Below are 23,960 nucleotides of genomic sequence, written 5' to 3'. Positions count from 1 at the left end.
AGTTAGAAATTCACTAAAAATTTTTATTTTTAAATCTATATGATATGAAAATGTAATAGAAGATTCCTTATAAGATTGTCTACATTTATCAAAAAAAAATGTCTATAAGAAAGCCAAATTAAATTTGTATGAGCCTTTGAAATTCTTATTTTTACAACATTGGATATTCACTCGATTTCTCATGTGGCGATTTCCTTATTTTGTTGTAATTCAAAAACGAATAACTGTAAATACATGACAATTTTACTGAATGTTTATATTAGCATTTCCTATACACCATACAATTTTGAAAATATTTTGACTCTTTTTGATCTGTTTACGGACATTTTCAGTTTTAAATTTTTTTAGTTTTTTTTTCTATAAATATCAATAAAGATTTATCTGTTGTGTAAAACAGTATAAAATAATATAAATAGAAAAAGTATAATAAATACTATAAAAAGTGTATACATTTAATACAAAGCTCCTGATATATTGTTACAATATCAGTTGAAAAATATTAAAAATACATAGGCACAATTTTTTTTTATAAGCATTTAAAGATCAAATTTTAATTTGAAAAATTATTTTGTAGTTAAAAATGTATAAAGTGTTCAATTTTTGTATCTAAGAATTGATAATTTAAAAAAAGATTCCACGTAAGTAATTAATTCTGTTACCAAAAAATCTAAAAAATACATTTACACAGTTTATTTTTATAGTCATTTTAAGTACAAATTTGGACGAAATTACATATTAAAAACCTAGGATTACTATTTTAGTTATTTTGTTGTGATTGTATAATATTATTCGTGGGTACTTGAAACTTCTAAAGTATACTATTATATATCTATGATAGTACCACGGTTTTTTGTTGATGTATAACGCGTTATAAGTACCTAATAGATATTATGATATGAATAATTTGGAATTTATTATAGGTACCTATTATAGGTCAATTTTTTTTTAATACCATAGATAAGTATATATTATATGTCTAATACATAGACTGATATACCGTCTCCGCTCAGAATCGTTTTTCTTATACAGTGATATTATATCATTGAATTCAAATTTAATGCTGTCCATTATACAGTGACCCACTTCTCACCTACTGTACAGCAGAGCGACATCCACTTACCTGCCTTTTTTTATTATAATTTTTTTAAAAAACTTATTCCAAATAATAATTTCATGGACTGCAAATATATATTCACTGATATCTAAAATCTTTTTAAATATGCGCATCACGGTCGATGGTACAAATGAAATAAATAAAAAATGTCAAATATGAAAAACAAATTGTTTTTATAAATTCTTTATGTGATGAATAACATTTGTTATTTATGACGACACTCAGTAATAACAGCACATTGTCAAATTAAAAAAAAAAATAATAGAAATGTTTGTACCTATTTATTAAATAAATCAATTTTGTATATTAACTATTAAATCCGTACCTATAATCAATATTATAATATATGTATAAAAAAAAATATAAAATTATTTTTCATTTTGTTTAAAACCATATTATAACACAGTACTATAGTATAATACGTTAATAAAAATGTATAAAAAAATGATTATATATATTTTAAAATAAGTTTACCTCGGAACTAATGACCACTTCATCGATAGCATCTTTTATATATGAGTACATTGTATCATACTCAGCAGGATACATCATATTAACATATCTATAAAGTAGAATATTTAATTCTATCTTATTAATGTATGGACAATCTAAATTGTATTTCAGAATCCGTAGGCGATCATACATTTCTATCTGTTTATCATTTAATGTTGTACAGTTTAACATTTTCAATGTAATTTTATTTCGTTTACTGGATATCCAACCACCAGCCCAATTAGAAGCTTCCCAACGACTAATGGGTGCTAGAATCTGAAAATAAAAAAATTATAAATTAATTATATTGCTTGATAAAATAACGGATTATAAATCAATAATCAATTACCGATTGTGATGGTCAAATAACCGTACCGATATTCGGAACGCAAGGGCTAAGGCTTATTTTGGTAAATAACATTATTGAATTTATACCTACATTATTTTTAACCAGCGTTGTGCAAAAACTCTTTAAATACAATTTTTGTCCAACGCTACGGCACAGAAAATATTATCTTTTTGGTTTTGTATACATTTAGTTTCTTAACTATGATTTTAGTCGTTATTTTTCGTGCATAAAATTTGTATTTTATTTATCTCATTAATTATTATTAACAATGTACATAATTTACAATGGTACTGACACGGGAAGTACGGGACCACTTGTAAGTTCAGTACTTACTTAAAATTAGTATTTAAATATAATTTTTAAAATTTTTATTTATTATATTTTTATGGAAAATCATGCAAATTCATTGAATTAAACTCTTTAAAAAGCGAATGTGTGGCATAATTTTAACTACATGTCTACATCAGTTGGTTTTATCGAATTGATTACGTATTATTGAATTTGGTTTAATGCAATCTGATCACTTAAAAATGGAAGGTCAAATCATAAATTATAGACGCCTAACATTTCAGTTAAAAATAAAATAAAAGTAAAAATAAACCAAACGTTTCAAAACTAATTACTTTGGCTTTCCGTTTAACTCTCAAATAATTCAAATGATCTTCATTATAAAAAATACAATCGTAACCTTTTACAAATTTAGTTGCTTTATCTATTGATGATTTTAATTCTATTTGATACTGTAAAATATCAGTTTCCGAATTATTACTAAGTACTCCGTTCAATTCAGCTAACCACTTAAAGGCAATAAAAATGTTCTTTATTCTGATATCTTTATTTGAATAATATGTATTGTACACTACGTCCATATGTTCTTTTGTATCATAATTAATAACGTCTTGTTCAGGTATATTTTCTTCGTCCAAAATGTAGGTTTTTTCTTCATCGTTTAGTTTTTGCTCTTGACCTTCGGCGTAATGTTTCAGAAACTTGATTGCTTAAAAATAAAATAAAATTAAGATATTCTTTTAAATTTATAATATTATAGTGACATAAATTCACCATATTCGTTTACGTAAAACAATTTTATGTTGAATAATATTTTAATGTTTTTATAAATTTAAAATACAACTTAAACAAATAATGAAGTAATTTTGAAGTATTTTTTAAATTAAAATAACATTTATTCATAAGTGAATATTTTTAGGGTAGGTATTTGCAGTGGTCGGGAGTAGCGCGCTAATTGTAGTGACGCTACAGTAGCACGCTACTTTAGCCGTAGCGATTAACATAGCGTCGCATATATACACAATGTAGCGAAATACAATAGCGCGCTAGAAATTTATGGTTAGCGTAGTGAAAATATTCATTATTTTATCACTACTTCTAACCTATTTCATGATAATTAAAATATTATGATGTATGTTTATTTATTTAAATAAGATGAATAGATGATTGTATTTTTAATTTTTCGGGCTTAACCCGTACCGCACTAATCAGTAATCATAGATTATAGATAAGACTATAATCATAAGAGCATTCTTACAATGTTATATTTTATATAATTGAATACAGAACCATAAATAATAATTAATATATTAGTATTTTATTATCACTATTTTAGATTCTGAGTGGAACGATCAATGTATTGATTTTACAATGATGTGAGTTTTTTTTTTATTAATTTTTTTATTTTTTTTTGTGTCTGTCATCACCTTTTAGGACAGTAAAAGTGCTTGGATTTTCTTCAACAGTACCTTTTCTGATAGGAAAGTGAATCTAGTTGGTACTTTGGGTGGTCAAAAGTAAAATTTTTCCAATAGTTTTCAAAAGCGCCGTGAAAAACAAAAGAAAAATTAAGGAAAAACGGGAATTTTTACGCAAAATCTGTTTTCGAGAAAATTGATTTTGGTTTTTGGTGTAACTTTAAAACGAATGACTGTAGATACATGAAATTTTCACTGGTTGTTTATATTTCCATTTTCTATACATGATAAAATTTTCAAAATATTTTAATTTTTTGTTTTGAGCTGTTTACGGACAATTTCAGTTTCCAATTTAATTAGTATTTTTTTCTATGAATGTCAATAAAACTTTATTTGTTGAGTAAAAATACCTGAAAATTTAATACAAGGCTCCTACTATATTGTTATAATGAGATTTGAAAAATATTAAAAATCCTTAGTCACAGTTTTTTTTATTAGCATTTAAAGTTCAAAAATTGACAAAATATGTAAAAATCACGATAATTAGCAAATTATTTTGAGTTAATAATTCGTAAAAATTTTTCTTTTTAGAACTAAGATTTTAAAATGTGATACAGGATTCCTTATAGGTTATTCTACCTTTGTCAAAAAAAAAATGTCTATAAAAAACTCAAATTAAATTTTTATGAGCGTTTGAAATTCATATTTTTACAACATTTGGTATTCACTCGATTTCTTACGTAACGATTTTCTTATTTTGTTATAAAAATAATTGAAAAATATTAAAAATACATAGGCACTATTTTTTTTTATAAGCATTTGAAGTTGAAATTTTGACAAAATTTATCAAATTTAAAATTGAATAATTATTTTGTAGTTAAAAATTTATAAAATGTTCAACTTTTATATCTAAGGATTGAAAATTTAAAACAAGATTTCACGTAAATATTTAACACTGTTAGCAACAATTCTAAGAAATGCATAAGCACAGTTTATTTTATAGTCATTTTAAGTTCAAATTTGGACGAAATTACATATTAAAAAACCTGGAATAACTATTTTAGTTATTTTGTTGTGATTGTATAATATTATTCGTGGGTACTTGAAACTTCTAAAGTATACTATTATATATCTATGATAGTACCACGGTATATTGTTGATATATAACGCGTTACCATAATGGATATTGTGATATGATTAATTTAGAATTTATTATTAATAACTATTATAGGTCTATTTTTTTTAATACTATAGATAAGTATACCTATAATAGGTATGTCTAATACCTAGACTGACAAACCGTCTCCACTCAGAATCGTTTTTCTTATATAGTGATATTATATCATTGAATTCAAATTTAATACTTTCCATTATACAGTGACCCACTTGTAACCTACTGTACAGCAGAGCTACATCCACTTACCCACCTTTTTATTTTTGGCATTCGGCGTTTTCTGTGTTTCTTTTGAGTATTAAATTGTTATTGTAAAAAAATAGTAATTTAGATTGTATGTATCATTGAATTTAGATTTAACACATCCAACACAATGACCTACACAATGACAAGGTCCACTTGACACTTACACTATACAGCGGAGCGTAGGAGTTTCTAGATCCATGCTTGCCATCAAATTTTTTAATAAATTTTTTGCAAATCAAAATTCTTTGTAATCACTAATCCCCTTGCTGTATGAAATCCTTTCTCCTAGTGACTGAATGTCTAATCAGTATAAACTACTAATTGGCAATTATCAATAAAACGTTTATCTGTTTTGAGTTAAAATTAAAAGTTAAACAAAAATACATGAGATACATTGAATAAACATGTCTTCCGAAATTACAAGAAAATAGTGGGAGGTATTAATAAATAATGACCATAGCAAGTACTCAAATGAATAACTAAAGAAATCAAAAAAATAATTAAAAAATAAGTAGCGAAAAAGTAGGGCGCTACATTTAAAAAAAAGTAGCTTTAGAGATAGCGAGCTACTTTTTGGGGAGAGTAGCAGTAGCGTTAGCGTGTCACAAAAAAACAGTGGGGAGCAAAAGTATCTATAAAAATGTTACAATCTGGTTAGGGCCAAGATAACGAATTTTCGGTGATCCTGTTTATGAATGTCAAGCTTTTACGATACGTGAGGACCATATACTATTTGGGATGTATGTTAGTTGATCTAAGTCTATAATTTAACACATGAAAGTATTACTGGCTGAACGCTTTTGATTACAAACATCAATTTATAGTAAAATTAATCAAAAAAAATATTATGGATATTACTAAAATTATTACGTTAAGCGATGGTTAAGGGATGGTTTGTAAAATATATTATAATATTATAATACACATTGACGTGGACTGGCAATCAGCATTTGAATTCAAACGCCGGTTGCCCGCCGCATCAATCTTCTAACCAACCACCAGGTCATAAGATGCCAATGCGGCCACTTATCACGGCTGGAACGCTGAAACGCTGCAACACGGTAACAACGGTGAGTAAACGACCGACATTTCGGTCTGTAGCCACCGATCCGTACGTATGCAACTTGCCACACACGCGACACCATGTTTTTCGCGGGATTATTGTTCCTGTTTTTTTTTTGTTTCCTTTAACTAATAAAGCAAACCATAAATCAACCCGTATTTACACCTGTGTTCACATTATAAATCCCTGTGTCCAGTGTTATTCTGACAGTTAGCCCCAGCCAAGTTACGTGGATACCATTACCTCACGCATAATTTTGGTGCAATATGTAGGATACAACGCTCATCCATGTTAACATAATGGTAAAATATTTATCATAATGCATTTTAGTTTGTAAAAAATGAAATAATAATGTATTTTTTAAGGATTTTTGTACATATAATAAAAGGTTTATATAAAAATGTATAAGAAAATATGATTTTAGTTGGAATTTAGTTGGTGCTTTTGGGAGGTAAAAATTCATAATTCCAAATAGTTGGAAAGTGTTAAGAAAAACGAATGGAAAAAAGTGGTAATAAAAAGCAAAACAAATTTTTGAAAAATTTGATTTTATTCTCCTAAATGAACTCAAACACTTAAAACCATTGACCTTTAAAATTTTCATCAAATATTGATATTATCATTTTCAATAAATGGTAACATTTTCGAAATATTTTGACTTTTTTTAAGCTAGTTATAACTTAGAAAAATGCTTCGATAAAAACTTTTTTCACTTAGGTAGTAAAAATTCTGAAAATTTAATGTAAGGTTCATTATACGTTTCATTAATGTAAGTCCAGAAGTATTAAAGGTACATAGGTACGATTATTTTTTAAATGTATTTCGACAAAATTCATAAAAATTTCGAAAATTTTCATACAATTTTTTAGTTAGAAGTTCATAAAAGTTTTCCCTTTCATGGCTAACATTAGACATTTTAAAAGAATATTCCCAGAATATATTCCTACTTTAAACAAAAAAAAAAAAAAAGTTTGCTAGAAGGTAATATACTTTTTTTATGAGTGTGTGAATTTAAAATAATGACGTTTTTCGATTTTTATCGGTAAATTAACGAATTTTCATCGATTAATTTTTGATATTTTGTAATAATTTAAAAGAGAATAACTCTAGACACATGAATTCTTCACCAAATTAAAAAAAAGACCATTTACCATGTATGGTAATATATTCAAAAAGTACTTGATATTATTCGAGCTATTTATAACCATGATACATTTTTAAAATTTTAAAAAAGATTTTTCAGTTAGAAATATATGAAAGATTTTCTTTTAATAGCTAAGATCAATTGTAACAGAAAATTTCAAATTTGTTTTCTATCTAAAGGAAAAAAAAGATAACTTAAATGGAACATACATTTTTTTAATGAGTTTTTGAATTTATACATTTTGCGGTATTTGATATTCACCGGTAAAATTTATAATCGAATTCCAATTAATTGATTTTTGATGTTTTATTGTATTTCCAAAATGTAGGGTCTTGAAATTATCACTAAATATTTATACAAGCATTTTCCATCCCTGGTGAAATTTTCAAACTATTTTGAATTTTTTTAGCTATTTATAACCATTATAATTTTTTTTTCAATTTTGTAAATTATTTTTCAGTTAGAAATTCATAAAGTTATTTATTTTCATAGCTAACATAAGACATTTTTATATCAAGTTCCCAACAAGTTTTTCTATATCTATCAAAAAGAAAAAGTTCTTCGGAATGTCACCCGATGAGATATTTTCGATGTTTGTTCATATTTTTTTAGCTATTAAATTTGATTATTTATACAAGTATGCTTGTCTGACACGATGTCTCCACTCAGAACTGTTTTTTTATACAATGATTTATCATTAAATTGAAATGTTACATATCCAATAGACAGACATGATCGACAACTAATGTACAGCAGAACAATACTCACTTGTCTGCCTTTTTTTAATATTATAATATTCTAACATTGAAAACAAACCGTTTTTTGTTATGTTTCTATAGTTGCTAAAGAAGAAAAATATTGTTTAAAAAAATTATATTTTATTTTATTAAAGACTTCATAATAAATACTAATTAATTTTTGAATGCAAATATGGATAATTTTTACTTATAGTAACAATTGCAAGATTAAGACAGTATAACATTACAGTATTACCAAGTTTGATATTTTCTTTAATTTTCTTATATTTATTTGAATTTGTATCGATGTAGTCTATTGCCGCAGTCACAATTACATGCAATATCTTCTCATTAATCATCATATCTGGTGTTGATAGACTCTGAAAGTATAAATTAATGAAGCGATATAATATTATTTAAGAAACATGTAGAAACAATAATACTATCTTTATTAAATCAAAGTGGATCAATTAACATGTGCTAATCAAAAATAATCAATGACTGATTTAAATCAAATGAAAATTATGTAAATACCTATGTCTTAGGAAGAGCCATTTTTATTTAATTTGACTGATGTGATTGTAATTATAGCTGTAGTGATTCTATATATTTATAAGAACATTTTTTACCTGATTAAAATATTTTCCTTTATATATATGATATATCTAAAGTGTTGTTATATTATCTGACTTATCATAAAATCCCTAATAGTTAATTGAAAATAATGAAGGTCTGATAGATCTCTTTTCAACATTTGATATAAAAAAACACAATCATAATTTAAGTACATATTGTTTCAAAATTAATATTAAAGACTTAGGTATAATTAAACATGTAAGTGAAATATAATTTAAAAATCTTACTATATAAAGCTCTTTTATTGGGTTTTGCTTATGACGCTCAGCATAGTGCTCAGTAGTTAATTTGGGAATTATTGTTTTAATCAAGACTAAAAAACAAATCGGTAGGTTATCATAAAATAATTGAATTCAATAAGTTAAATATTATAAACTATATATATATTATGTTTATAGTTACGTTTAATCTATGATGCAGTACAATAATTATGTACTGTATAATAAATGTGGTAGAATAAATTAAACCAATATTTTATTACAGGTTTTAAAATTAGATTTAACATGCAACTAAGGATTATTGAATGAAGATATTAAATATATTTTTTCATAAAAATGGTACGTATAATATTATAGGTTATTTGGTACTGGTATGGCTAACACGAGTGACCTACAAATTCTCTGCGCATATACTATTGTCGGTTGGCAACATTGCTATCCTAGCGTCAGATGTCCATCAAGCACATAGATCTTATAATCATAGATGGAGTATAGTGGTAGTTCCCACGATCAAAGTGGTAGCACTGATTGTATTGTTTCACACTTCTGCAAATGTGCGTAGACCAAGCCAGCTTGTGAATAGTTAAAAACAAAAACAGCATAAATACGTAAATATCGTATTATATCATGATTAATGAGTTTCATGAGTTTCAGTTGCTGTAGCAAAATACACCCAAAATAAGTTGAAAAATCACAATTTTTTTGTAATTTCGTACGGGAAACGAATTATGCGGGATTATCTAGTGAATACGTAATATAATAAATTTTATAATATTGGCTGACGGACGGTCTTCGCTTAGAATCGAGTTTTGTATACCTACGTCCTACAACAAAATTATAGTAATATCATTGAATTCAGTTCTAACAAGTCCATTATTATGCATTATAGTGATAAATTCGACACCTAATGTACAGCAGAACTGTATCCAGCTGCCTATTTTTTTCTACTAAGTTTGAGAAACATATTTTACATGTTTTACATTTTATTTATTAACTATTATTCTATTAGTCATGAAAATATTAATAGTAATATAATCACCTCTATTTGTTTTTTTAAGATCATTAAGTTCTTTACATACAATATTATGACTAGATGTCCATTCAGTATTTTCATCCAGGCAATCTTGAAACATTTCCAATGCCAATTTATTTGCTTCATAGTTTAATAATCTATCCTATAAAAATTCTTATTAATATGTTTTGATGAAATAAACGAATACAGACTACGTCTATATTTTAGACTTACGCAGAATTTACTTAGAACTAAGTACCAAATTTAAAGCGTGATAATTGAATACAAGGCTCTTGATATATTGTTAGGTACTATAGCAGTTGAAAAATATTAAAATGAAGAAATTTATAGAAATTTATGTCAAGATTTTTTTTTATCTATAATTATTAAGTTCCTATCGTAATTTTGTACGTAATCTCCGCAATACTATTGGGTTATTGAAATGAGTGATTCAATTTTTCATTGTGGCGTTTCCTCCGTTCCCCTGTGTCAGAGTCGATATATGGTCCATAAATTCTTCATCAAATATTTTGTTCCAACACTGCAAGTATTGATTCTTCGACCTGTCTCACATTCAGAGTGATTTAATAGTACTGGTCTTATCAGGGTCTTTTACTGTTGAAGTTTTAATATTATATTTATAACACTTTTGAGCCAAACATGCTTCCTAGGCCAATTTCCAATTTGTATCCTAAGGGCCCACCTCCATCTTAAGTTCATTGTCATGTGTTATTATGGATCCTAGGCATTAAATGTGTGACACTCTCCTAAAATTATGGCACTCCACTTCTATAAACTAGTCAGTATTCTCTACTTCTTCATCTATTATAACATCTCCGTTTTCTTTGTCATTGATATTTAGACCACGTTTGCCTGCTATATTTATTAATTTTCTAAAATGCTGTTTCACACTTTCTTTGTTGTTTCTCGATAGGGCTAAGTCATTGGCGTATGCAAGTAGTCCTATAGTCGAGTTACCTATCGTAATGCCGCCTATAGAATTTCATTCTCTGACTTTTTTTCTAACACTATATTAAAGAGAATCTCCCACAGAGAGCGTTTTCCTTGCCTTTAACGCGTAGATATTCTTACTGTTTCTGATGCTATATTAGCAATTTCAATTTTAATCAAAGTGTTATTGAGGCCTTGATTAAGTTTACTAGCTTTATTGAAAAATTAAATTATTTTAATATGTTGATTTGGTCTATGGATCTTTAGTCTAAGGATAGAATCACAATCATTCTCAAAATCTATAAATTGAATGAATACTTATTTGCTATTTTCCCATGATTATTGGGTAGTTTTGCTGATACAAAAAATCTGGTCCATTGTAGACCTTATAAATTGTTTATCCCATACTGTAGACAGTATGCCAGAGCGAAGTTTATTAGAGCTAAATCTTAAATCTCTGCAGAAATCATCCTTCATATGTATTGGACAAATTAATAAACTGTTGCAGTCCTCTGGGAGCCCCTCTTTCCCAAATCAATTATATTATTTCGTTAATTTTTCATATTGTTTCTTTATCTACCTTTTCAGAATGTCTGCTTGAATACCACCTTTTCCTGGGGATATATGGTTTTTTTTTATAAACTTTTTGACTTGTAATACAATTTCTGTTTAGTAGGTGCTGGGCAAACGCTATCATCAGTTGTTATATTCATTATTAAAAATTATTCAGTTGAGTCACTACTGAGGATTTTCTCAAAATATCCGGTCCCCTTCTCCAAAATCTTCCATTGTTCAATCACTAGCATACCGTCTTCTTCTTTTAGAAACGCCTCTCGTTTCTTATATCATCATCTTGCTGCGTTTATCTTTTGGTATAGCTATCGTACATTATTTATTTTGAAATTTTGCTCCACATCTTCTAACAGTTTTCTGGTATACAAACGTTTTTTGCTTCTTAATATATAATACGTTTCTTTTTTGCATCGTTTATAACGCTCCTCTTTATCTTTATTTGTAGGTTCTCTGAACCATATTGTCCTTAAATCTTTTGTTTGACTTAGTGCCTTCGCGCATATCTCATTAAACCATGGTTTCTTTGTTTTTTTTTTGTTTACCCATTACTATTTCTGATTCTGATTTTATTGAGTCACTAACTTTTTTCCATTTTTTGTCAATTGACTATCTAGTCATATGGCTTTTAACTGTCCATTTAGTGCTGTTTTTAAAAAAATAAACTTTTCTCTTCAGCCTCTAACTTGGACACATCAATCTAGCTTTACCTTGTAGATTGAACGGGGTTTTTAAATTTTACTTTATTTATTTCATTACAAGAATGTGATCGAAGTCACTATCCGCCCACCTTACAGTCCAAACATTTTGAATATGATTTCTGAATCTAAAATTTATTAGTATCAATTTTATTTATTTACATTCCATCCAGCGATATTTAAATTCTTTTATGTATCATTTTGTGTGGAGACATTGTATTTTTAACTACCAAACCTCTTTCAATAGAAAAATTAATTAGACTTAGTACATTGTCGTTACTTGTGTTATGTAAATTGTGGTTTTCTATTACTGGTCTGAACGCCCTTTAATTCCCAATCTTCATATTTCAATCACATAATACTATCTGAATTCTGCTCCTTGGTATTGTGTTTAGTGTGGGAACTGCAGGCTACAACATCTTCATAAAAAGATCCTTTTCTGCTTGTTGTTTATGTTCTGTAGGTGGGTATAAGTTAACGAAACTAATGTCGAAATATTGTGTCGACAAAGTTAGAATTGATATTCTAGCATCTACATCCTTTAAATCCTTTATTGTTAGTACTAAATTTTTATGTACAACGAAACCGGTACCAAATTGATGCTGACCATAAAAAAGTTGTGTTTTGAATATCCACTTATTCTGATTCACTCCATAAATTTCCCTGTATAGGCATCACTCTGAATTTCAGAAACTGCACCCTCTGCAGGTTCTATGTTAAAAAAAGTGTGAATGTTCCATGTTCCAAAGATTAAAGCATTTATCCAATTTCCCATCGTTTTTTTTATAGTCTCCACTTATCCGAGGCAAATTTGTAAGTACCTAAACATAGATTTCTTCCACTAGGCAGGACTAAGGTCAAGTCACCTTAGTCCTAAGTGCAGTTAACAAAAAGTTTTTACGTTCAATTATTGAAGTAGTGTTTCTGGTATTACTAACTTAGATGCCAGCGGACAAAGATTGGCTGTTAATAATATAACTGATGAAGACATTTTAAATGTTCGGAAACATGTTTCATCATTCCTAACATATGGTAATTACTAATAAACTATACTCATCATACTAATGGTAGGTTTATACATGTAGTATTTAACAGTAAATAGTAAATCTTTCACTTTAATGTACAAACTTTAACAGTCTGAGACTTATGGACTTGTTAATGAAGGAATTTAAGAAAACATAACAAACATTTTTGGTTGAGAAAGATGAATACTTCCCAAAAGTGTGAAATTTTCAAAATTTAAATTTAATTGGAAACTATTGATGGAAATATAAATTATTTAGGTGATTTAAGATCGTTATCAGTGATCAACATGTGAACATGTTTGACAATACATACAATACTAAAGAAAATATCTAAGTTGGCTCCATAAGTAATCTGTCAAACTTTTGACTTTTGATAATTCTTATTGCTTGCTGAATCCATTTTTAGAAACATTCTTTTTTTTTTATAATAAAGGATTGTATTGCACATAAAATCTTTCTGAATGTGTTCCTTATTACAATTTAAAAATATTAAAAAGGTGGACAAGTAGCGGTTTTCATTGTTCAGTTGTTGCCGATCATATCGGTGTAATTGATGTGTTATATTTAAATTAAACATTAAAATATCATTGTATACAAAAAAAAATTCTAAGTGGAGACTTCTTTTCAGCCTAGCAAACTTGTATAATTAATATAATTTAATAGTTAAAAAGAAAATTAATCAAAATCAAAACTATCTCATGACTATGTTACGGTGAAAGACGAAAATTGGTAAATGTCGTCATTCCCCGGTCAATAACGTCATTAGCCAAAATGATTCAATTATGTGGGTAAATGTTGTGAAAACACATATTTTAAACTCAAATGTACATCTTTCACCGGTCATTGACGTCATTTACCAAAACTTGTGGTAAATTATGATAAATCTCAAATAATACACTGATTGTTTTAATATAGATACTTTTTAATAATGATTGATGCCTACGTTGTCACATTACAATATTTTGTTTTTAACACAGCCATCATCCTATTTCTACCACCATGCCCTACTGGCTACTGGCTACTGCTAAATGTGCCGAATGAATTACTTCAAACAACTCGTTTATTGGCGTGACATAATATTAAACGACAGTCATTTTCAACTATAGGCTTAATTAATTTTACTTTTCCACCAATTGTCACAGCATCATATTTATGCATAAGTCTGTTATTTGTTAGGTACAGTTTTTTTGTGTTGCAATTTTTTTTTTTTTTTACTGTTGATAATTTTTTCGATTGCTGCATTAAATTTATTCTCCATACTTTAATATTAGGTACTTTTAAATAAAACTACAACGCTAACTCGCACTCGTCACATATACAAGTACTCGCGTAGAATATATGCGTAAATACTAAACGAATAAACTAATATAGACCATTTCATATTATTACTTGGCTTATCGGCGTTATTGCTAGTCAGATTTTCACTTGTTTATCTACTTCCGTAGTGATATTTTTAACTAACGAAGCTTTGTCGCGTACGTAAAACCTATACACTTATTATTGATCACAAATGACACAAATGTGATGATACCGTATCGCTCCGGCCTCCGGGTAGTATTGATCAATTTAAACAAGAAAAAATTATCAGAGCAGTGCGTAAAAAAGTTTCACACAAGTTCAAACCACAATTTTTTAACCGACATTGATTTCAAGTCAACATTATTTTTTAAGTCAAAACTATTTATTAAAAGTCAACACTAGGTATTTTTTAAAATTCGATACAATTCTTCCCATAAATGTATTGAACATCATTCCCCAATTAAACTGGGGATTAACGTCAATAACCGGGGAATGTCTACATTTACAACATTTACCAATTTTTAGGTAAATGACGACATTTACCACGTTTACATCATTCACCGTAACAACTATAAATAGCAAAAATTTCCGATAAACTTTTTTATTTAACAGAAGTACAAAAACTTGTTTGGAATCTTCTATTAAAATTACTAACCTAAGTTATAAAAAAACACTTTTATTTATTTTTAACTGAAAAAATAATTTACAAAATGTTAAACATTTCTTATGGGTATAAATAGCTCAAAAGATTCAAAATTGTTTGAAAATATTACCAAAGATGGTAAATGGTCATTTGAAATTTGGCAAACGCACAGTTCATTAGGAAGTTAATATGTCTGGAAGTATAAAATAATACATATATGTAGGAATCTATCGCTGGACAGTTATTCCGGGAGTGCTTGCGTTGTCCCTCTGTTAGCTTGTGATAGCGGTGCATTGCTACCTATCTAACTGATAGTCGGTAGTGTGCGTAGTTTAACGGTAAAAGTTTCCATATATAATTTTGTTTATGTGTTTAATGTTTGTATGTTGTTTATAAAGTTTTTGTAATGCTTTTAATGCCACCGAAATGTATTTTAATGGATTTTATGTCTAAGTTGGTACTGAGCGCATTTTAGTTATTTGTGTGTATTTTCATTAGTTGTCTTAGTTTTCATATCAACAGTTCTGCCAAACCTCAAAATTATTTCAAATATTCATTCTTCCATGATAAAGTAAAGATGTATGACAGCAACTTTCTGATATCCACTGTATTGTTTTTCTCCACAAGGTTTAAAACATAGACACTGATAATAAAATAAATTTATAAAATTGCTTCCGTAAGTGTCCTTCACACATTTCAAGAAAATGCATTAATATTATTTCCCCACTTCAGTGCGTACATTGACATATTTATATAACTATAGAAGCAGATGATCGCAACCGATGTCAAAAGCCAATTCCAGAACGTCTGGCATTAGTCGAAAGGACTGAACTTCACTCAGACAATCATTTGGATGCTTTCTTATTTTAAAATGTACTAATGTTATAAAAGTGTTTCGATCTCTCTCGAAGAGTAAGTAAAAATTTTAAGTTTAAATTAACAAAATAAAATTACTATAAACTCTTATAGCTATTAATAGTAAGGAAAAAATCATAGTGCAATAAATTGAAGTTAATTCAGACCAAAAAAAGATACTTAAAAATAACTTTATTAAATTGAAATGTTCATATATTTACTATCATTAATATATTGAATTTGACTAATAATAAAATGTACCTTTTTGAGACTTGGGAGAGTTTACATATGCCTTTCAGGTATTACCTATCGAAGTAGACCCGGGTGAGTTTACCGATCATTAAAATTGGAGTTTATCATTGCCCACTCTGACTCACATCCCGCACACACATAGATGCAAGCATCTTCCAATACGTTTCATAGTTTGAACGTTGGAAGGTTTGTTTATTCATTTTATTAAGACTGTTAACATGTTGTCTCTATATAGGTTAAAGTTATAAATTTACTTACTTCGACGCATAAGACCGGCCTTTGAATTGCTTTAATTATATTTACCACTCTATCCTTAACTTCTTTTCCAAAAATAGAGAACATTAAGTAATAATGCATAGAAATATTTTTGTTATACATATTATCATTTTCAATTGACTCCCATATTTTGTTTTTTGGTGACAATGATTTTAATTTACTCTCTATAGTAGCATGCTTGTCCTAAGAACGATATAATATAATGTTTAAGTGAAAAATATCTCAAGTAAAGCATGTTAAAAATATTCTAAGGTCACCTCAAATGAACAATTTTTTATTTATCTATAGATCAAACTAACCAATTTATTCATAAGAAATGTATGACGGGTGCATCAATTCAGCGGTAATGCACAGAGTTATTTAAAACCAAGTTCTATAACAATTTATTAATGTAAGTACTGTAATGAACCAAGTATTGTAAAGTTAAATAAAATTAAGTTCCATAAAACTGTTTTCTATAAAATATCAAATTGTATTGTGAATTTAGACTTATATAATTGAGTTTTATATTGTAAAACTAATCTAAGTTGAATATAAAATGAACATTATATAATGAATATATAATGAATATAGGTACCTATCTACAATTATTTTCTTTAACTATTACATAATATTATTGTTCTTATATATTTTATCAAATTAAATCAATGGATCAATCACTTAAATTACTCGATCAGTAGAAAGAAAAGCTTAAATATTTGGACGGTTTTTAAGAGAAAGGGCTTAAGTCAATTTTGGACATTTTCAGTTTATACATTAATTCTGTGTGAAATTTCAAGCCGCGTTGAATGGTACCACTGTAGATGCCATGTGAGATTTGGTTTACGAGATAAAATAAAATGCGTATTGTAATAAGTCGTTATACAGAATTTTTTTTTCATGAGAAAAGGCCTAAGTCACTAATTATAACTTATTTTAATGACTAAGGGCATAAGTCTTATAAAATTACATGCATTAGGTCTAAAGTCATGATGCGAAAGGGCATAAGTCTTATAAAATTACATGCACTAGGTCTTAAGTAATTATAATTTGAAGAAAATAAATAAAAACTAAAATATATTTAATAGTAAAATAACAAAACACTTATCAAACATGATTATGAATACAAAATTTAAAAACATTAAAAATTTACAAAGTTATAATGTTTTTTGTGTCTTCTGAAAAGTATCAATTTTTGACTTAAGCCCTTTCCCTTAAAAACCGTCCATTTATTTGCCGTATCATTTAATTAAAATATGTAATATTAGGTACTTGTATGCTTTATTAATTATTTCAAGACCATAATATTATTGAATTTGTCTCTAAATTAATTGTTGCATATGAAAAAATTTCTAAATTTAAGTTTAACTGTAATTATTATAGTTCATAATATTATAATTTATTATAGTATGTCATTTATCGTATACTCAATTTTTACAGTTAACAAATCATAATTTTTAATATTTTACAAAACTATTTTTTTTAAAACATGATTTAGGTATTATAGAAAAAATATTTTGGAATTTATTTTTAAATAACTTGATCTTATAGGACTTGGCTCAAATTCATACACAGGTACTTAAATTATTGAATCCAAAAGCCACCCACTTTAGATAAATTACAGGGCGAAAAGGCATACTTTCAATTGGTTAAAAACAACTAAAATTGTTTAGGATTATTGTATCTAAAACCGTACCTACTGAATGATATTTACGTTATTACGCCACATAACTTCATAACTAAATGCTATAATAAAAAAATTTAATGTGTCACGCATAAACCCAATAAAATAACTTTACGGTTTATTTAATGTTATCATTTAATTTGTGTCTATCAAAACTGTATTCAACATTTAAATTATACAACTGTGCTTAAATTATTTCCTATGTGGGTAAAATAATTTTTATGGTTTAAAATTATCCGCTCTGTGGACTTTCATCCTTTGATTTCATTATAAGAAGGGAACACGATTATTTCAATTTTATAAGTAAGTCCCTAATCATAATTAAATAACGATTAAGCGTAAATGCACGGTTGAAATATTTAAGAAATAAATTCAAGTTTCCTATATCAATAAACAATAATATAAACGTTTTAGTAAATATTATTTATATATCAAATCACAAAGACGAAGATAAATAAAGTTCATGTTCTAACCCCTATTAATTATATTTTATTAAAAGTTCTGAACTATAACATCTTAGTTAATATATTATTATAATGTAAAGTTTCGTCAATATCACTAATAGTTCCTTTGTTTGATTCGTTATAGAATACTTTATAAAACTTATAATTATGTATTTATATCTAATCAAAAACTATGAATTTCTATCAGAAAAGTAATATTTATCAAAATAATTACATTAGAGTGTAATATTTTTTTAAATGTTACAATAAATATTTCATCCTTATTGTAGACTAGTCATTTTTTTATTTTGGGTGGTAAGAATATCACTGTCTTAAACAATATTTAGTGCTTCTACTAAATGTTTTGGTAAATATAGTAAAATTTGTTTACGTTCATAAATTATTATACATCTGGTAAATTATAACTAGTGTGTGGTTTTTGTATACCGACAAAAATTGTTCATTCATTGTTGAAATTATAATTCATTAGTAGGTAGTTTTTGGATGCAACTACCTGAATATTTTAAGTTATAATAAACTATTTTTATGTAAACATTTAAAAAAATAAGAGATGTTACAATTAGGACTTAAAACCGTTTTGATAATTAGGTAATAATAGGTATATAGAGAACATTTTCAAAAACTGGTTACCAGTTTTACTTACTACCAATTACGCCAGTATAGTGTAGTAATTACCAATGACCGATTTTGAATGGTTTTCTAGTGGTTTAAATAGCCACTAACTTTTAACTAGTATAAATACGGATTTTTACGTCTCATTATTTGTTGGCAATCAATTCAAATTTATTGATAATTTTCCTAGGTATACAAGAAATGATTATATGAGTTCTACGATATAGTAAATCCGTCATTTATGATTCCATTCTGTTCTGTCCACTTTTTGCACATCCTAATGGGTATCTCTATAGTATAACGTGAATCAAGAAGCTAAAACGATTTTAGACTTTGGTCCCTTGCACTACTTAGCAGTCGTTCTTAATAATGTTAAAATAATAATAAATAAAAAAAACTAACGCTATATTAATTATGGATGTTATTTAATCACCCATATTAAAAGTTAAGACTTAAAAATATATTGTAGCTATTAAAAATACAAAAATTTGAGTTCAAACCTTTAAAATGGCTGTATTATTATAATCATTCAAATAAATATTAATATTTTGATAAAGATCTATTAATAAAGATATCTGAGTAAAAATTTATCTAGATATTTCCCAACACTGTTAATATTGCGTATAATACATTTTGGCAGATTAATTAATTGTATACATCCACGGCGTATGGAAGCGTGTGTAGCTAAGGTACTATGGATAGTATATGTAAATGCCAAGAATCACCTCGTCCATAGGCGTATGACGGCGCAAAACAGAGATGATCTATGTAGACGGCTGCGGGCCAAGACTGACTAGCTGCCCCGGTGGTATATTAAGGTCCGTGAACTTAGTGGGAGATTAAACAGCACTAATTCCCTCTACAGCACCAAGTTTTAGTGCACAATTAGTGCTTTTATTTTTGTATGTCCTGAAAGCACTAATTGAGCGCTAAAACTAGGTGGTGTGGCGGGAATTAGTGCTGTTTAATCTCTCGCTAACTCACGGACGTGGTATATCAGGTACGCGAGCCGATGCTACCGACGGACAGGTCGATAATATTATATTAAGACATTGAGTAAAATAATATGACAAGCGACAATGTGTTATCGCATTGTCGCAAAACTATACGGGACAGTTACGCTATGTATGGAAATATAAAAAATATAATTATTTAATGAACATTTCAAGTTTTTACAGTTATTTATTTTTGAAATACTACAAAATACCAGAAATCAATTAATGGGAATTCTATAATTTTATTTATCGAACATCAAAATATATCACAAAAACTATACTTTCAAACGATCATAAAAAAATAACGTAACTTTCTGATAAATTGTTTTTTTTTTTGTATTGAAACTTGAAAGTGGAAAACTTGTGAAAATTCTTCTATGAAAAATTAAAATTTCTAAAGTGGATATGAAAATAATAATTTTTAAGAATTTCTAATTGAAAAATAATTTGCAAATTTTTAATATTTCTATGAGTTTTTTCAAACTATGAATGCATATAAAAATAATCATGTATAGGTATTTTTAATATTTTTGAACTAATATTAAAACACTTTATGAGGATCCTTTAGCTAAATTTTCAATTTTACTTTTTTACAAAGTAAAAAAGTTTTTAATTACAATAGTTTTAAAGAAAAATTTAAAAATTTATGAAAATAGATTAAAAAATTCTAAATATTTTCAATATTCTACCATTATGCTAATACAATTTTACAATGTTATATAATATACGCTTTACAATATAATATACAAAATGCTAATAGATATTTGTTGAAAGTTTCAAGTTTCTACGTATAGAGGTTTTTGAGTTCCATTAAAAAAATTTGATATCTTCAAAAATGTGTTTTCATAAAACTTGGAAGTGAAAAAGTCGATGAAGCAGTTAAGGAAGCCTCTTCTAATAATATTACACTTATACACACAATATAGAACTATCTCTTGAGGACACAATCCGATGTACCTTGGAGAGGAACAAAAAATCATACCAACTATTGAACTATGATGCGATTAGGAATCTAACATTATAAACTTCACCAAATCATAACTTTTTAGCTCTGAAACCGTATCCCCTCAATCACACAAGACGAGAATAAAAAATATGGTCACGTATAAAAATCGGACACACTGACATAACCCACGTTTACTTAATGAAAAAAGAACAAAGACCTTTATGCGAATTGTGCAATACATCTTTAATATCTATACAACACCTCTTCCTTGAATGCCCATAGTTAGCTGAAGAGAGAAAAATCCTTCCACAGCCAACGATTCTTGAAGAGATTTGATTAATAAAAACTTTAACTTATTAATGTATTTCCTTAAAAAAAATAATTACATATTTAATGTACATGATTATTATGATAAATATACATATTAGTATATTATTATTTTGTAAAATGTAAAATATAAATTGTTTTGTTTCCCGGCTAATTACTTCATTGCTGAAGCCGTAATAAATATAATTTTTAAAAAAATCATAGTTTTTGTTCATTTTATTTTGTTTTTTTCCTACCCTTTCTAAAACTACCTACTGAGAATTTTCAATTTTTAACTCTCAAAAGTACCAACAATATTTCCTTTCCTATCAGAAAAGATACCAATGTCGATAATATGAGAATTTTGACTACCCTAAATGTTGATGACAGATAAAAAAAACACACATCATTGTTACCTAATATAATAATTACATTAATTTGCTATGCTCAGAATCTAAGAAGTAGTAGGTAAACAAAAAAAATAGTGTTTAACTATCGATGGATAAACAAAAACCCAATTTCCCTTTCTTCAATTAAACTCTAAACCCGTTGTTCTAGGGAAACTAGACATAAATATAAAATATAACAATATATATGTTACAGAATATAACTCATAGGTATAACGTTTACATATTTCGATATTAAATCATAAATTCATAACTATTCATATAATACTACTTATTAGTTATTTGTATTTTTTAAGAAATAAACTGAAACAAATATAATCCAACAACTTAAATGGAATAGGAAAAGTGATTTATGTACCTATCATTAAAAATGAATCTTTCAATTATCTGTTGCTTTGATGATTAAAATAATAGTTAAAATATATTTAGAAGTAATTGGTACAATAAAAAATTATACCCCATTGTATTGGTATCTGGGTATTGTTAAATGAACGGTTTTCAGAAATGTTGTTAATTGGTTTTTGGTTTATGATTTTATAGACTTTTGTTAATTGGGTTCCAATATCTGCTTTTTAAACTGGCAAATAGAATCAGTATCTGGACTATGGTCATTAAAATGTAGGTACGGTTTTCAATGATTTTTTGAAAAAATTGGTATTCGGTTTTAATCCCTGATTATAACAGATAATTTATTTATTTTTTTATTAATTTGATTTGCTGTTTCAGAATAAACTACATTGTAATTAGCTTTACAAATATGTTGTTCCATTCGTTAATATTTAATTGATATTTTAATAATCGTTTATACATACTTACAGGGTCTAAGAAATATATCCGAAAAAATAATGCTGTTGAACTAGGGATATTATTTTCATTCAATAATGATATTATATTATCTAAAATTGATAGATAGTTCACTGCTTCTGTCATCTCATTATTCATAATATTCTTAATATCTTCTTTCAATGTTGAAAGCAGTAATTTCCACACTTCTAAATTATGACTACTAATACCGTCTCCATCTTTTAATTTACTTTTTTTTGTATCGATAAAACTCAAACCTGAAAACACAAATCGTAGGTAGTTTAATAATATTATATTATTGAATATTGATAGATTCGTATACAGCAAACATAAATAAAATTTTGACATAAATACCTAATGACGCTGGCATGGACTAATACATATTAATAGATACTCATTAGAAAAATGTGTACATGAAATATAATTTTCGGGTAAAAAAAAATATTTGATAGGCATTTTAAATTAAATATTTTTCAACATTCGCAGGAACAGAATAATGTTTTAAAAACATCACTATTTTTCTACGTTACAATATAATATTCTGATGTAAGTTTTCTGTACGTTATTTATATCAATTAAAATAATTTGTAACAGAACCACTATCACTATACAAATCTGTCCTTCTTAGGACCACAAAACAACAACCAATCACAACACTGTTAACATAGGAACTGATTATTAAAGCACCCGTATATTTTTCCTTTGCACTTGATCAATTTATCCAGCCACCGTTGACGGGGTCTTCCTGTTGGCTGCTTTTTTCCAAGGTTCTTAACCAGTACATTGCGAATAAGGCTTCAATAAACTCACCACACATGATCAGGCCATTCCGATCTTTTGATTTTTAAATACTTTCCAGTGTTAGGTTTTTTGTATAGGTTTTCTAGATCTTCCTTTTTCCTTCTTTCATACACTCCATTCTGGTTTCTTATGGGTCCGTGTAGTTGGTGGTTAGCAGCCAGAGTGTATGTATGAAATTGTTTTCGGCAAGAAGAATCTTACGAAATTGGGAAGATTTTAAGTTATCTAAAATGCTTTTTCTGTTGGACGATTAAAATTTTAACTGATTAGCTGGTCGCTGGTGCATATAAGCGACGCACGGTACCTACTTGTAATGGCGTGAGTAGTATGATTATGTAGGTTCTGCAGCACCTCCCCCTTAAATTTTACATGTTAAAGGATAGGCCTCTCAGTATAGGCAATTCGTAGTACACGCACCTCCCAAACTTGTATTAATTACTCGATATAGGCAACCCGCAACACACATAAACTCGTCAAACATCACAACCGCCACCCGATCCGA

General features: G+C 27.4%; 1 protein-coding gene across 1 annotated transcript in view; it reads right to left on the bottom strand.

Annotated features, from left to right (window-relative positions):
• LOC100572375 overlaps positions 1-22,940 on the bottom strand; it is a 23,875-nt gene extending 935 nt beyond the window's left edge. Inside the window, exons 1-8 of the mRNA XM_029485944.1 lie at positions 22,670-22,940; positions 16,443-16,643; positions 9,919-10,054; positions 8,889-8,974; positions 8,282-8,405; positions 2,579-2,952; positions 1,758-1,882; positions 1,589-1,676 (exon numbers count right to left, since the gene is read on the bottom strand). Coding sequence (XP_029341804.1) covers positions 1,589-1,676; positions 1,758-1,882; positions 2,579-2,952; positions 8,282-8,405; positions 8,889-8,974; positions 9,919-10,054; positions 16,443-16,643; positions 22,670-22,795 — 1,260 coding nt within the window. The 5' untranslated portion in view covers positions 22,796-22,940. The remainder of the gene's footprint in view (positions 1-1,588; positions 1,677-1,757; positions 1,883-2,578; positions 2,953-8,281; positions 8,406-8,888; positions 8,975-9,918; positions 10,055-16,442; positions 16,644-22,669) is intronic.
• Between the last annotated feature and the right edge of the window lie 1,020 nt (positions 22,941-23,960).

Source organism: Acyrthosiphon pisum, chromosome X (assembly GCF_005508785.2).
Source record: "Acyrthosiphon pisum isolate AL4f chromosome X, pea_aphid_22Mar2018_4r6ur, whole genome shotgun sequence".
Lineage (NCBI taxonomy): Eukaryota > Metazoa > Arthropoda > Insecta > Hemiptera > Aphididae > Acyrthosiphon > Acyrthosiphon pisum.
Note: the sequence above shows the minus strand (reverse complement) of the source record. Positions and strands in the feature narration are given on the sequence as shown.